Source organism: Candoia aspera, chromosome 4 (genome assembly GCF_035149785.1).
Source record: "Candoia aspera isolate rCanAsp1 chromosome 4, rCanAsp1.hap2, whole genome shotgun sequence".
Classification (NCBI taxonomy): Eukaryota; Metazoa; Chordata; class Lepidosauria; order Squamata; family Boidae; genus Candoia; species Candoia aspera.
In genome coordinates this window covers 103,712,642-103,727,889 of record NC_086156.1, presented here as the reverse complement: position 1 = coordinate 103,727,889, position 15,248 = coordinate 103,712,642, and the positions used below count along the sequence as shown (strand labels likewise).

Below are 15,248 nucleotides of genomic sequence, written 5' to 3'. Positions count from 1 at the left end.
GAATGTCTGAGTTTGAAAAAGGTTTGGATCTGGCTGGGGACTGTAGAGAAAAGAAATGCAGAAAAAAATTCCCCAGTGCATCTCTCTGGGAGGACCAGCTTTGCCTGCAGATGGCTTCAGGCACATGGATCACCGGCTTCCTCAACTTCTTGTTGCACACTGTAATGACCTTCACACATCCTTACTGCAAACTGAATAAAGTCAACCAATATCATTGTGACATCCCACCAGTGTTGGCTTTATCGTGTGCTTCTGCCTATGCAGCCGAGATGGTTGTCCTTGGGGGAATTTTTGGAGTGGGGGCATTTCTGGTCACTCTGATCTCTTACGTTCATATTATCTCCTCGATTCTGAGGATCCGTCCTGCTGAAGGGAAGTGCAAGGCCTTCTCCACTTGTGCCTCTCATCTAATCATGGTCTGTCTTTTCCATGGGACGACGATCTTCACTTACGCCAGGCCTTCCTCAGCCGCCATCCAGACCAGGACAGGCTGGTGGGCACGCTCTACGGGGTGATTACCCCCATGTTGAATCCCTTGACCTATAGCCTTAGGAACAAGGAAGTGAAAGGAGCTTTGAAGAGGGTGTTAATTCCTAAATAGCTCTAGGTGGAATGGTGGGTTCAGCAAGCTTTGTTTTACGTTCTGTGATATGTAATTTAGTCATCCTTGGAATTGCTACTGCATGGATACCCAACGCAACCCTAATTCTGATTCAAGGAAAAGCAGCATCTAATTAATGTATTTTGACTTGTCCTGCTACTCTGTCATTGTTCAAGGTACTTTAGCCTAAATACTAAAAACGTTTGAATACTAAATGCAGAAATTACAATAAAACAAGGGGTCTTCCTGAAATCGGGGAATGACGTTGTGGTGTGAAAGTTTGGTTGAGGAGTGTAGAGTTTTTACCAACTGGCTAAAAGTAAATGGGCACAGCAGGAGGCAGCACCTAGGCTACGGGAACTGATTTTGTAAATCTATGGGGCCAGGTCTGGTTAGTACTTGGATGGGAGACCACTAGGAAATCGCTGGGCTATAAGATGGACTGGGAAAGTGAAAAAAAGTCTAAAAAGAGTGACAAAACACTTCTGTATTGTTGTCAAGAAAATGATAGGGGTGTGTTCCTGTAGCTACCAGGAGCTGAGCTTGGTGGTGGGGATGGGGTGAGAGGGACTCTACCATTAGTAAAAGTTACTAACAATGGAGCCAAATCACTGTTGTTGGAAGGCATTTCAACAAATGCACAAAACATACCGTAGCAAGTTTGTTTGTTTGTTTGTTTGTTTGTTTGTTTCTTTGATTGATTTCTATAGTCCTCACCTATCCACCTGCCTCCTCTCAGGAGTAACTCTTCCTGTGATAAACTCTTTACTCTTCCGGCCAAGCGAGTCCCTGAAGGAGAAGAACCGTGTTCATCCATGGTGGCAGAAAATCAGGAGGAGTCGGGTGGTGCCTTTTCAAATGAGAACGTTTTACTAAAAGGCCGAAGATGATGATGCATCTGATGAAGTCAGCTGCATTTCACAGAAGCTTTGACCTTTTGATAAAATCTGCTAGTCAGAAAAGGTGCTGCCAGGCTCCTTCTGGCTTTCAATCCTTAATGCAGGATCATTGCCCTTGGTTCTGCTCATTGCATTCTTCCATGTGACCTTCATTCATCCTTTCCTCCCTCCATATTAAAATTAATATGATCAGCCATTTGGGGGAATAGCCCCATCTCTTGTTTTCGCTCATGTAACTCTGTAAATTAGACGTATATGTATAAAAATAAAAAAGGGAATGTGAGAAAAAAACCAAAACATTGTGGTTTCTTTTACTATATGTCTCTTTTTTTGAAACTTCCCGGTTCATATAGTTTAATATCAGGGCTGTGCACACTTTGAAAATGATGCAACATAGTCTTTGAAAGTCTCTTACCGGCCTGGCACCATGTAATTAAAAGTCTAAAATAAAATAGAACAGCAGCCTTGGGACCAGAGGCAGTTGCTATATCCAGAACCGATTCCAAAGTGCTGCTGAAGCATCTACTGCAAATAAAGAATCGGGGAGTTGAACGTAGAAATTGAAAAGCAAATAAACAAAGTGAATTGAGTTTATTGACAGTTGTGCTGGCATGTACAATACATTATTTATTTGTTGGATCTGGGATAGCCCATCCTACATAGAGGAGCTAAAGATGGGATCTGTAGGGCTCCCATTTTTCTCCAACAACAGCAACCCTGGAAGAAAGGTTAAGTTGAGAGAAAGATGGACTGACCCAAAGTCCCCACAGAGCTTCTGTGGTTGAGGGTGGACTCCCTGCTCCTGGTCCAGCACCTTCGCCACTGAACTACTCACCTCTGGGACCGAGAGAAATGGACCGGCCCAGTCACCCAGGAAGCTTCCGTGGTTGAGGTAGGACTAGAACGTGGACCCCGCCACTCCTGGTCCAGCACCTTCACCACTGAACTACTCACCTCTGGGACTGAGAGAAATGGACCGGCCCAGTCACCCAGGAAGCTTCCGTGGTTGAGGTAGGACTAGAACATGGACCCCGCCACTCCTGGTCCAGCACCTTCACCACCGAACTACTCGCCTCTGGGACTGAGAGAAATGGACCGGCCCAGTCACCCAGGAAGCTTCCGTGGTTGAGGTAGGACTAGAACATGGACCCCGCCACTCCTGGTCCAGCACCTTCACCACTGAACTACTCACCTCTGGGACTGAGAGAAATGGACCGGCCCAGTCACCCAGGAAGCTTCCGTGGTTGAGGTAGGACTAGAACATGGACCCCGCCACTCCTGGTCCAGCACCTTCACCACTGAACTACTCACCTCTGGGACTGAGAGAAATGGACTGGCCCAGTCACCCAGCAAGCTTCCGTGGTTGAGGTAGGACTAGAACATGGACCCCGCCACTCCTGGTCCAGCACCTTCACCACTGAACTACTCACCTCTGGGACCGAGAGAAATGGACCGGCCCAGTCACCCAGGAACCTTCCGTGGTTGAGGTAGGACTAGAACATGGACCCCGCCACTCCTGGTCCAGCACCTTCACCACTGAACTACTCACCTCTAGGACTGAGAGAAATGGACCGGCCCAGTCACCCAGGAAGCTTCCGTGGTTGAGGTAGGACTAGAACATGGACCCCGCCACTCCTGGTCCAGCACCTTCACCACTGAACTACTCACCTCTGGGACTGAGAGAAATGGACTGGCCCAGTCACCCAGCAAGCTTCCGTGGTTGAGGTAGGACTAGAACATGGACCCCGCCACTCCTGGTCCAGCACCTTCACCACTGAACTACTCACCTCTGGGACCGAGAGAAATGGACCGGCCCAGTCACCCAGGAAGCTTCCGTGGTTGAGGTAGGACTAGAACATGGACCCCGCCACTCCTGGTCCAGCACCTTCACCACTGAACTACTCACCTCTGGGACCGAGAGAAATGGACCGGCCCAGTCACCCAGGAAGCTTCCGTGGTTGAGGTAGGACTAGAACATGGACCCCGCCACTCCTGGTCCAGCACCTTCACCACTGAACTACTCACCTCTGGGACCGAGAGAAATGGACCGGCCCAGTCACCCAGGAAGCTTCCGTGGTTGAGGTAGGACTAGAACATGGACCCCGCCACTCCTGGTCCAGCACCTTCACCACTGAACTACTCACCTCTGGGACCGAGAGAAATGGACCGGCCCAGTCACCCAGGAAGCTTCCGTGGTTGAGGTAGGACTAGAACATGGACCCCGCCACTCCTGGTCCAGCACCTTCACCACTGAACTACTCACCTCTGGGACTGAGAGAAATGGACCGGCCCAGTCACCCAGCAAGCTTCCGTGGTTGAGGTAGGACTAGAACATGGACCCCGCCACTCCTGGTCCAGCACCTTCACCACTGAACTACTCACCCCTGGGACCGAGAGAAATGGACCGGCCCAGTCACCCAGGAAGCTTCCATGGTTGAGGTAGGACTAGAACATGGACCCCGCCACTCCTGGTCCAGCACCTTCACCAGTCCACCACAGTTTATACAATAAAGTAGACAAAATAACAGTAACAAAGCAAACGAAAGTAGTCTTCAGAGTACAAAATGCAAAATAATGGTGAAATTTGGGTGCATTATTGCTATACTATTTCAACTGGGAAAAAACAGCAATTGCAGAGTTAATACCCTAGAGAACTCTTGGTGCAAGCTTAATTTATGTAGGTGAAATGGAAAACATTCTCTTTAAAAAGGCTCTTTGTCATGTTCGCCATTTCAATGTCTTTGATACATCGTAACGTTTCGCATGTCATTAGCTGGATGCGTGTTTCATCTTTCTCGGGAGGATGGGAGTATTTATCTTTTGGCTTTGCTCTGGAATGTATTTGCATTATCTACTGTGTTCAAGGTTACTTTCCCAGGCTAGCAGCTCTGACGATTGCTAGCACCTGTGACGGGCGGGGCTGTTACGAGGGAGGCGGGATACGTTTGCACCAAGGGTTTAAGTTTGTATTTGGCACGCTTTTGCTCATTCTCAGCTTTCTCTGTATTTGTCCTAAGTTCCTTAATAAATCAGATTTCATATAGCAGCCTCTTGTGAGTCTGAGTATTTGGGCTGGGGCAATCATTACACTCTTCCTCCTTCAAAAGGGATTCGGGAGAAGCACTTGGGGCCCTATGTGAACGCAACACCTCACTCTATTCACTAAAATAGTTCAATAGCAAAGACTCCATTCATGGGGGAGTGGGCAAAAAATGTCAAGATCTGGCTGCACAAAGCCCTGCCTCCCTTTTATGTGCCCATGATGTTAGAAAGGGGCCGAGAGCATGTGGTTATGGCTGCATCTTGCCTTTTTAACCAACCCTGCAGATGCCCCTGTTCAGTAACAAAACAAAACAAAAACAGAACGCTTAACCCTGCTGCTTTTAGTCTGAAGGAAAAAGCTGTTGTTTCCCCAAACTGGCTGTACACCCCCAATTTATATCTGGCTTTTGCTTCATTTTTCCACTCCAAATCCTGTTTCATAGCAAATCTTCAACAGCAAAGTGATGAGGCCATCGGAAACCGAAAGAAGGCCTCATCTTGATCTGGAATTGATCGGGCCCTCCATGGCTTATAAGCATCATGACTGATAAACTATAAACCATAGTTTAGCCCATGGTATGAGCCAGCTGCTGATAAACCCCAACTGTGCCTGATTAAACTTTGGCAAGATTTGCTCTGCTTTCTTCTCTGTTGCAGCACTTTGCCATGTCAGGAAGAGCGGCACGAGGGGGCATATCATTCTGAACTCAGGACCTTCTCCTGCTGCTCTGAGAAATAGTTCTTTGGCTGAGATTTGCTCGGGAAAGAACACAGTTGCTGACAAAGCTTTAGCGTCTCCATTTCCCCAGCCTCTGTAATTCCCACTGCACTGCAGACTTCACAGAGGAAATTTGGCTGGTGCCAGAAAGGATGACTCTCCCCCTTGTGTGTTTTCAGAGCACACAGAAAGGATTCTGTTACAACCACACGGCATCACCAACCAAAGCCCTCCAGAATATCTTAAGCAAACCAAAAGATCCAGTAGCCCAAGAAGAAACTGTTGGAAGTTTTGGCAAACCCAGCATGCCTCATTAACATGTAAATTAAGTTGCCCCACAAAAGCAACTCTGAGAAAGCTGTTTGTTGCCACTCCCTCTTTCTCTCTCCTTTTCCCCCTTCTCCACCCGGGGAGAGGCAGCATGGATGCTGCTCTCTTCATCAGGGCCATGTGCTTGGGCCTTGATGAGGGATGCTGCCCCTTTCTTCCACACAGCTCTTGGCAGCTGTAGGGCTGAGAGTTTAGGGCAAACTATGTAATTAGAAAGAAAAGAAGAACAAAAGAACTTCATCTTTTCCACCAAGATGGATGTAGCAGGAACAACAAAGAATAAAGTCAGTAAGCTTCTTTTTACTTCTTAACCTAATATGTCTAAGCGTGTGATTCTTTACGCTTGGGAGGGCTGAATGTGTAAGAGCAATGACCTGTGTTTCTCTGGCATGGTCATTGAAGCTATCTAAGATAATTTTCTTTTTCTGTGCCAGCTTCTAAGCTGTGTTATAAACCAGAATGGAATGAAAGCATAAAGTGCCACTTGGACGTTATTTTACTCCTATCTTCATAGTTTTTATTACTGGTGTTTATATTTTTATATATTGTATTGTATTTTATATTTATTTTTTAATTGATTACTCTTGTTGTAAACCACCCAGAATCCCTCTGGTGAGAGGAGATGAGTGGTGACAAATTTGATAAAAATAAATAAATAAATAATAAGCAGGTCACATCAAGAGCATAAAACGCACTGTAATGAACCTGCCTCCTCATCAGAATTTTAAGACTGTCTGGTACTTTCTGTGCTGATGAACATTGTTGCCCTGGGGACCAATCCAGTGCATGTTTTCTTTTCTAATGGTAGCTATTTATTTTTGCATTGGGAGAGGGTACATTTTCATCTCTTTTACTTGAAATAAATGTTAGAACTTGGTACATGAAACTGTTCTTTTTTTAATAATAATTTTTATTCAAGTTTGTGAATACAGAGATAAAAAAACTAATACAAACTAAGAAAAAGACAAAAAGACAAATAAAAAGTGCAGAGAGAAAAGAAAAAATTAAAGAATACACACACACACACACAGCCTACACTCGATATATATGACTGTCCCCTCCATCAAGGCAAGTACAAATAACTAGTAACTTATCACCTTCTCTGATATTTCAACAAAAGATCTCTTCTTCCCTTTGTTGATCTCTTATCAAAAAACAAATTATAAAGCTTTATCATTCAGCCCTAATCAGCAAAGTCCATTAAGAGTTACCAGAAACAGTAACATATATTTTGACCTTAATCAAATAAAACAGTTTTATATTCCTTTCCTTTCCACATGTTATCAGTTTCTTTAAAAATACAGCAAAGAATCTCTTTTTCCCATTTGTTATGTCTTATCTATAAAGAAATCTTTAAAGCCTCATCATTTGGTCTTAGTAAAAGAAAAAAAAATCCATTAAGAGCTACCAGAAACAACAACATGTTGTATATATTTTAACCTTGATCAAATAAATCAACTTTGTACTCCTTCCATTTACTTTTAAGAATCTTGACCTTTAACGCCTTTAAATAGTATCCCAAAAGTTTATTCTCTTTCTCAGTTGATTTCTCTTCTCAGAAAGTCCTTCATCAGCTTAGCATATCCCTTTTGCAAATCCAAGATAAAAAGCAGAGGAAGTGCCATGGCAAGACAAGAACCTGCATGGGATGTACCACTGACAGGTAGCTGAGGTGGCTGACCTTGGGAAATCCTACCAATGGCTGGAAAGGGCGGGACTAAAGGGCAGCACTGAGGCCCTGATTGTAGCAGCACAAGAACAGGCACTAAGCCCCAGATCCACAGAAGCAGGGGTCTACCACACTAGGCAGGACCCGAGGGGAAGACTGTGCAGAGAGGCCTCAGAGAGAGTCCAACACAGAGTGGCAGGTGTAAGATGCAGGCAGGAACAGCCTGCACTGAACAGCACCTTTAAGTGGCATGTCTGGGAATAGCATACCTTTCTGTCTGGACATACGCTCTCTGGATGCCGATGTTTCCTGAGGGAGTTGAAATTAAATGATTTTAACGCTGTACAGGGGTGGGTGAATAAAAGGTTAAGAAAAGTGGTGGGGTAATTTCTTTTCCCCTGGACATGTCCATTTTTCTAGTTTCCCTCATTCAAATCTCATTTCTCCCACCCCCATGCTGTTCTTCACACCTCACACAAGATCCACGTGACCTTGTCTCCAGAAGGTGGCAGGCTATAAATATAGGCTTACAATCGATTGATGATTTTTAAAAGAACTACCCATTTTGAAAGAGTCCATGAATCATATTTCTAAATGTCACTGAATGGTAACAAAACAAAATGATATTGCATGTACAGTATTAATATGATGCATCAAGGCATAAAATGTGAGGTAGCTGTGATGTAGTTGTTTACTACTTGATTGTTGTAGAAAGGAAAGAACAGAAGATATGACACACATGCTGGAATGTGGCAGTTTAGAATACCAGCACTTCCATCTCACACTTCATTTTGCACTGTATTTACAAAAAAAGCCACAAAACAGTGTCCCAAGAGTATATAAGAAAATGAAGACGTTTTGAAGAGTGAAATTTAGCCCATACTGGTAAACCCTAATATTGGGTGTGTTCTGTCCCTGACAGCAGAAGTCCCAATCTGAAATTCTATTACTGGTGGCCAGTCCTGCAGTGTTCCCCCCCTTCATCTTATAGTATTGACTCAGCCATAAAAATAAGGCCCAAAGGACCCTTGATGGCTGAGAAGAAAGATTGATGAAAAATGTACTATTTGAGATGACACCAGATGACAAATATTTTTAAGTCCTAAGGCTCCTCTGAAGACCCTGAGTACACTGCTATGGGATATTTTTCAAGGACATCTATGTCATTAAGACTACATGACAAGGCGCTCTGTAATCCCCAAATTCTTCCTAAACTATGAGACACCTTGAAGACCCTGACGTTTTTCTTAAGAAAGCTGCATATGATGCAATTAAATACATGCCATGCACTGTGTGCACAATTATATACAAAAAGTACTGCTTTCTGGAAGTCTGGGGAGTGATTTCTGGGGTACCTCATCCATGACAATGATGGTCCCATAATTCAAGTTCACCACATTGAAGTGGAAAGTGCTGACTGAGAAGGCCTTCTACTTTCCTGCTCAAGAGCTTCTCAAGATGGCCAGGAGAAGTACAGGAATGCTACAATGATAAACACCAAGGGTGCCAAGGTCGCTTTGAGCAGTGGAGAAGGACATGTGCAATACCTCAGTCAGGATGATTTTCCTGCAAGGAGAGGTTGCTTATAATGAAATGGTTGATTTCCTTGGGTCTGCAAAAATATAACATGGACAATGCCTGAACTGCTAGGAATGCTATGGTGAGATAAGGGAACCAGGAAGCACCTGCTGGTTGTCCTTGAAAAATATCCCATCTCAGGGTCTTCAGAGGAGCCTTATGACTTAAAAATATTTGTCATCTACATGCAATAGTTCACATGTAAATAAGAAATGCCATAACGATAGGGCATTATTATTCACTGGAAGCTAGATCACATACAATTGATTTGCTTTCTCCCTAGACCATCTAGGGAGAGAGAAACATGCCTGTTTTTTAAACATACTGCTTGACTTCGAATCCTCTAAGATATTTTTGATACTTTCTAAGCCTTGCATTTTGTTGTTGTTGTTTATTCATTCAGTCGCTTCCGACTCTTCATGACTTCATGGACCAGCCCACGCCAGAGCTTCCTGTTGGTTGTCAACACCCCCAGCTCCCCCAGGGACGAGTCCGTCACCTCTAGAATATCGTCCATCCACCTTGCCCTTGGTCGGCCCCTCTTCCTTTTGCCCTCCACTCTCCCTAGCATCGGCATCTTCTCCAGGGTGTCCTGTCTTCTCATTATGTGGCCAAAGTACTTCAGTTTTGCCTTTAATATCATTCCCTCAAGTGAGCAGTCTGGCTTTATTTCCTGGAGGATGGACTGGTTTGATCTTCTGGCAGTCCAAGGCACTCAGAATTTTCCTCCAACACCACAATTCCAAAGCATCGATCTTCCTTCTCTCAGCCTTCCTTATGGTCCAGCTCTCGCAGCCATATGTTACTACAGGGAACACCATTGCTTTAACTATGCGGGCCTTTGTTGTCAGTGTGATGTCTCTGCTCTTGACTATTTTATTGAGATTTGTCATTGCTCTTCTCCCAAGGAAGCCTTGCATATATCATGTTATTGGTTTTAGTTTACATCAATGTTTTTCAAGCTTGGCCACTTTAAGATATGTGGACTTCAAATCCTGGGAGTTGAAGTCCTCTCACCTTAAAGTAGCCAAGTCTGAAAAACACTGGTTTTACACCATTCTGTTTGCTTTATAGCAGAATAAAAACCAATTAGAATAAGACTTTCTTTAGGTGTTTCATTTGCAGTGGGAACTGGAAGGGGTTTGTGATACTTGCTAATTTCATGAAAGCAAATTTCTCTCTTTTGGGGATGAATAGATATACTTGAGAAACCCCAATGCCCCAAACACAAATTATTATACTGCAAAGGGATCTTATATTGCTATTTCCTGTTTTCCCAGTTCCACTCCTAATAACGTAATAACTCAGAGAAGCTGAGTGGAGCGAAAGGCTTATTATATTCCATCACCTTTATTCAGAGGGTCAGTTATTTCTGAAGAATTAAAACGTTAAGAATAACATTGTATGAACACGGAATGCCCTTTTTCTTTTCTTTAAGAAATGCACCATCCAGACTCCTTTGTGCTTTATTCCAAATGCTTGATTAATTACAAGAGCTGGCAGAGTCCCTTTCCTTCTGGTTGATACAGATATTGATCATCTCCTTTTCCTTTCTCTCTTTTTAATGTCATCCAACCTTCAACCTGCCTGTCAGGTTTTACCCAGACCGTATTTATTATAGATACTAGGAAAGCCCACCCAGATCAGGACGCTGGCAGCTGCTGACTGGAAGTCTCATGCCATGGGCACATAGTAGCTGTCCCACAGCTGTGATCTTCGGCCTCGTCCCGCTGCCTGTTCACCCCAAAGGACCAAGAGTGGGAGGAGCGGTTGACACCTGTGGATTGTTATTGTAGTGGACCTCTATGGCCTCAGCCTCCTTGCATCTGACCTTAGTCTCCTAATCCTCACACTGCCTCTTTTTCTCTACATACCTTGAACTGCCTGGCAGCCTTCCTTCTAAGAAAATGGACAGTCAACCTTTTGCTTGCATTCTACCAGAATAATACATTTAAGTTTCTTTTCAGGACTCTTCCCTTCTTTAAATAAATCTAACTCCAGATCCTAGTCATTCCAGAGTTAAGGGTAACATCAGCAAGTGGAATTTTCTAGAGTTCATTGTATCCCATAAGTATGTGGATGAGAAGGTGATCCGTTGAAGAGATGAAACTAAGTTAGATAATTGGACTATTACCTAAAGAAGACCCATTTCCTTGCTATGGATTTCTTGAAAGCAGTTTTTATCTCTTTATTCCTCAGCGTGTAAATGATGGGGTTCAAGGTCGGGGTCACAACTGTGTAGAGGAGGGCAAGCATTCTGTGACTGTCCATGGAATACTCTGAGTTGGGGTGAATGTAGGTAGCAGTGATAGTTCCGTAGTAAAGGAAGACAACAATGAGATGTGAGGAACACGTGGAAAATGCTTTGTGCCTGTTTTTAGCCACCGGCCTCATGAGAATAGTGGAGATTATCAGGATGTAGGAATAGAGGATGAGCAAAAGGGGTACCAGGACAAATACCACGGTTAGTGTGGCAATAGCCACTTCATTTTTGTAGGTATTGGTGGAAGCCAGTCTCAAAACAGGCATAAGATCACAGAGAAAATGGCTGATTCTATTCGACCCGCAGAAGGGAAGGGTGAAGATTGAAATAGAGTGCCCCACACCCACCAAAATCCCAATGGCCCATGAGGCAGCAGCAAGGTTAGCACATTCCCTGAAGTTCATGATGTAGGGGTATTGCAAGGGTTTGCAAATGGCAACATAGCGGTCATATGCCATAGCACAAAGAAGACAACACTCAGTGACACCAAAGAGAAGGAAGAAACACATTTGACATCCACAGCCCCAAAATGATATATTCTGGTTATCAGATAACAAATCCACTAGCATCTTTGGGCTGATGGTTGAGGTGTAGCCAACTTCCAGAAAGGACAAGTTCCAGAGGAAGAAGTACATTGGGGTATGAAAGGTGGGATTGAGACTGGTAAGGATCAAAATCAGGCTGTTGCCCATCAAGGCCATGATGTAGAACATTAGGACCAGACAAAACAGAATTTCTCTCAGAGTCTTGAAATCTGAGAAGCCCAGCAGGACAATCTCGGTCAAACAGGAATGGTTGTCTTTTTTCATGGTATCATCCAGATCAAAGCCTGAGAACACACGAGAAATGTTAATAAAATATTAAACAATTATCATTAACAATTATTAACAATTGAAGATGCTTCTTACACAAGGGGCCTATATTCTATTCTGATAAATTGATTTTGTGTCATCAAGTCAGTGTCGACTCTTACTGACCACAAAGATGGATTTTTTCTGTGACAAATAATCTGGTTACTAAAAAAGAATAGGTTGGGTCAAGTCCTTGGAAAAAGGAAAGGGAGTCTGCAATTTTAATTTAGTGTTCTATGTATTATGTGATTACATCATCCTAGGCAACCATTCTAGTATCCTTTCCTAAAATTGATTGGTCAGAATTTTCGGTGCTAATATTTTAAATGTGTTCCATCTTCAGTTTAGGACACAAGTTTAATTAGGATGTTCTGCCCTCTTATAATTTCTTTGTTTAATATTTCAGGAATTATGTCATAATAAGAATTCCATAACAGTACGTTTCATTTTTTTAACGGATTCTCCTGAAATAACATGCTTTTCATATCTGAAATTGGCTGACATTCTGAATGGGAATTCTGAAATCCTAAGGTAGGTGAAGCTTTGGAGTTCAGAGAAAACTGATTTAGACTGACAGGAGCTTAATTTCCCATTAAATGAGATTTATGCCCATTCTTTATCATCAATTATCCGCAATTCCTGTTAATTAAAGAATGCTGTTTTCCACCTAGATAGTATATTTGTTGGTGATCATATATTTGTGCAGTCACTATCTGTTCCAGGCCCAAAATACAAAATACAATACAAATGTACAAGCAAAAAGCTGAAAATAAAATTTCCTTAATGTTTCACTGAATATCATTTACAAATAAAATACATTTTCAAGAAATTGCACAATGGGAAGAATCAACCCACCAAACGTGACCTTAGGTAAACATTGAGGGATTGATCTTACTTTTGAACTGTTTTCTGAAATTTTTAGAAAGATGGGATACTTGTTCTTGTGAAAAACTGGAAATGCTCTGACATTCATTGGCAATTCGAGGTTTTGAAGATTCCCTTGTCCTATGTGAGTCTTCCTGTATCCCTTCCTCTGGAAAATAGTATTTCATATATGTAGGTGTTTTGCATCAGCCAACATCAAGGTCTACGAAGGAGCCTTTAAAACCACTTGACTCCTAGAGGATCATAAATTCTAGAGATACTAGAGGACTTTTCTCTAATAAGGTCTCCTGACAGAAGCCTGAGGATTCATCCTGGGGATTTGATAGATGAATGTCAGGGGGAAAATTTGACCTGGTGAAAAGCATTGTTTACAGCAGAGTTGGGAAACCCAGTGCCCTTAGTTGTTGGATATTTTCGTACATAATTTCCAAGATTTTCTGACCATTTGCATGGTGGCTGGGTCTTATAGGAATTGTAGTCCAAAAGATAATGCCTACAATGGAATAACTGATATTGTGCCTACTCTTCCTGCCATGGTGGTTAATAACCATATGTAAAATCTTTGGGTAAAGTATTATTTTAGTATCTCTTCCCTGAGCAACAGAAATGCCAGTTTATTTTCAGTTCCATTTACATTTCTTCCATACCACCTAATGTTCAGATGATTTTAATCTCAAACAGTGTAGTGTGTTCTTCATAATTGACTGATTGATTGATTATGTGCCATCAAGTCTTTGTCTATTTTTAGTAGATAGATTTTCTCCATGATGATCTGCCCCTAACCTGGTTCTTCTGCTCTTCATAATTAAACTATTCCTATTATTGGTTTTAACTTTTTGAAGTCAACCCAGAATCTTATGAGTGGGCAGATGTAGAAACTGAAATAAGCAAATCAATCAATCAATCAATCAATCCTGGCTTTTATCATCTTAAGAATGCATGACTTCCTATTCCTGTTATGGCAGTTTTATCAACTTAGTAGAAGTTGAGTGATTCAGAGGGGATTCAGGTGGTAGTAGCATTTATTGATTCTATCGACTTATACTCAAATTACTGATTGCCCCATCATGCCAATATTCTGAGCAGCTGACATTATAAACCAACATTTTGAAAAGATCCATATAAACATTCTGTATAGTTTGGCTATAGCTTTGCCATTGGGTCTGGGGATCTGGTGGAGATATGGAGCCTACAAAAGAGTTGTATCATTTGTAAGGTATGGATTGCACTCTCCTGCACATTATGCTTTATGGGTTTAATTGTTTTTAATGGCTTTTTTGCAGTTATTCTTTTGCTTACTTATTTGTATTTGTATTTGTATTTTTTTTCTTTTTCTTTTTTCTTTTTAACTGTGTGAGCTGCCCAGAGTCACCTATGTGAGATGGACAGCTATATAATTTGAACAAACAAACAAATAGGTAGTTAGTTAATGAAGGGAGCCAGATGACTTCAGATGGCTGTGGGAACATGGATCACCGGCTTCCTCGACTCCTTGTTGCACACAACCTTGACTTTCACCCTACCTTCCTGCAACTCCAATAGAATCAACCAATACTACTGTGACATCCCACCAGTGTTGGCCTTATCTTGTGCTTCCACCTACGTGGCTGAGATGGTTGTCCTCATTGTGGGTGGTGTATCTGGCGTGGGGGCTTTTCTAATCACCTTGATTTCCTATACTCACATTATTGCCACCATTCTGAGGATCCATTCCACTGATGGGAAGCGTAAGGCTTTCTCCACCTGTGCCTCCCACTTTTCAGTGCAAGCCACTACCTTCACATACATAATGCCATGAGTACTGATGGCGAGCAGGAGGGGGCCCCTATCCAGGGGGGAAAATGCATGCGTAGTACTGAGAAATTAAGCAGCCATTCAAAGAGACACAGACCAGACCCGCCTTAACTCTTGGGGTTGATCTGCCTGGGTTTTCCCACGCTTCTTCAGTTTGTTAGGATTTTCCATCTTATGTAGCAGTAATAAACACTAGAGACCTACTCCTCGTCTCAGCGTGGTTCCTGGCTGTTAGGACACATAAGGCTGTTTCTGTTCATCTGCGTGTCGACACTTAGTTTAGGATTTGCAGGTCGGAGACCAAAGAAAGAGAACGCCAAGAGAGGCGCCAGGATGGTGGTACATTTTAACAAAAGTTTATTAAGAAATCACACCGAAATAGTTACAGCGTCAGGAGGATACGACCCCAAACAGCCAGGTGAGCCCAAACGGCGGGGAAGGTTCATGTTCTGGAACTCGACTCACAGGGAAGCTGGGAAAAAGGGGTAGCTCTTACAGGCCTTTTTCCCCACTCCGCCACCCTTTGGAATCCTCCCCTCAGTTCTGGGGTAACCAGCAAGGGGAAATTAATGTCTGTATTTACATTGATTGGAGAGGAAGAGATTAGAAGAAAGTAGC

At 43.0% G+C, this 15,248-nt stretch overlaps 1 protein-coding gene across 1 annotated transcript; it reads right to left on the bottom strand.

Annotated features, from left to right (window-relative positions):
- Window positions 1-10,967: 10,967 nt before the first annotated feature.
- On the bottom strand, window positions 10,968-11,909 carry LOC134497412 (olfactory receptor 10AG1-like). Its single transcript, XM_063303069.1, has one exon. The coding sequence runs from the start codon at window positions 11,907-11,909 to the stop codon at window positions 10,968-10,970; it is 942 nt and encodes a 313-aa protein (XP_063159139.1).
- Window positions 11,910-15,248: the final 3,339 nt, after the last annotated feature.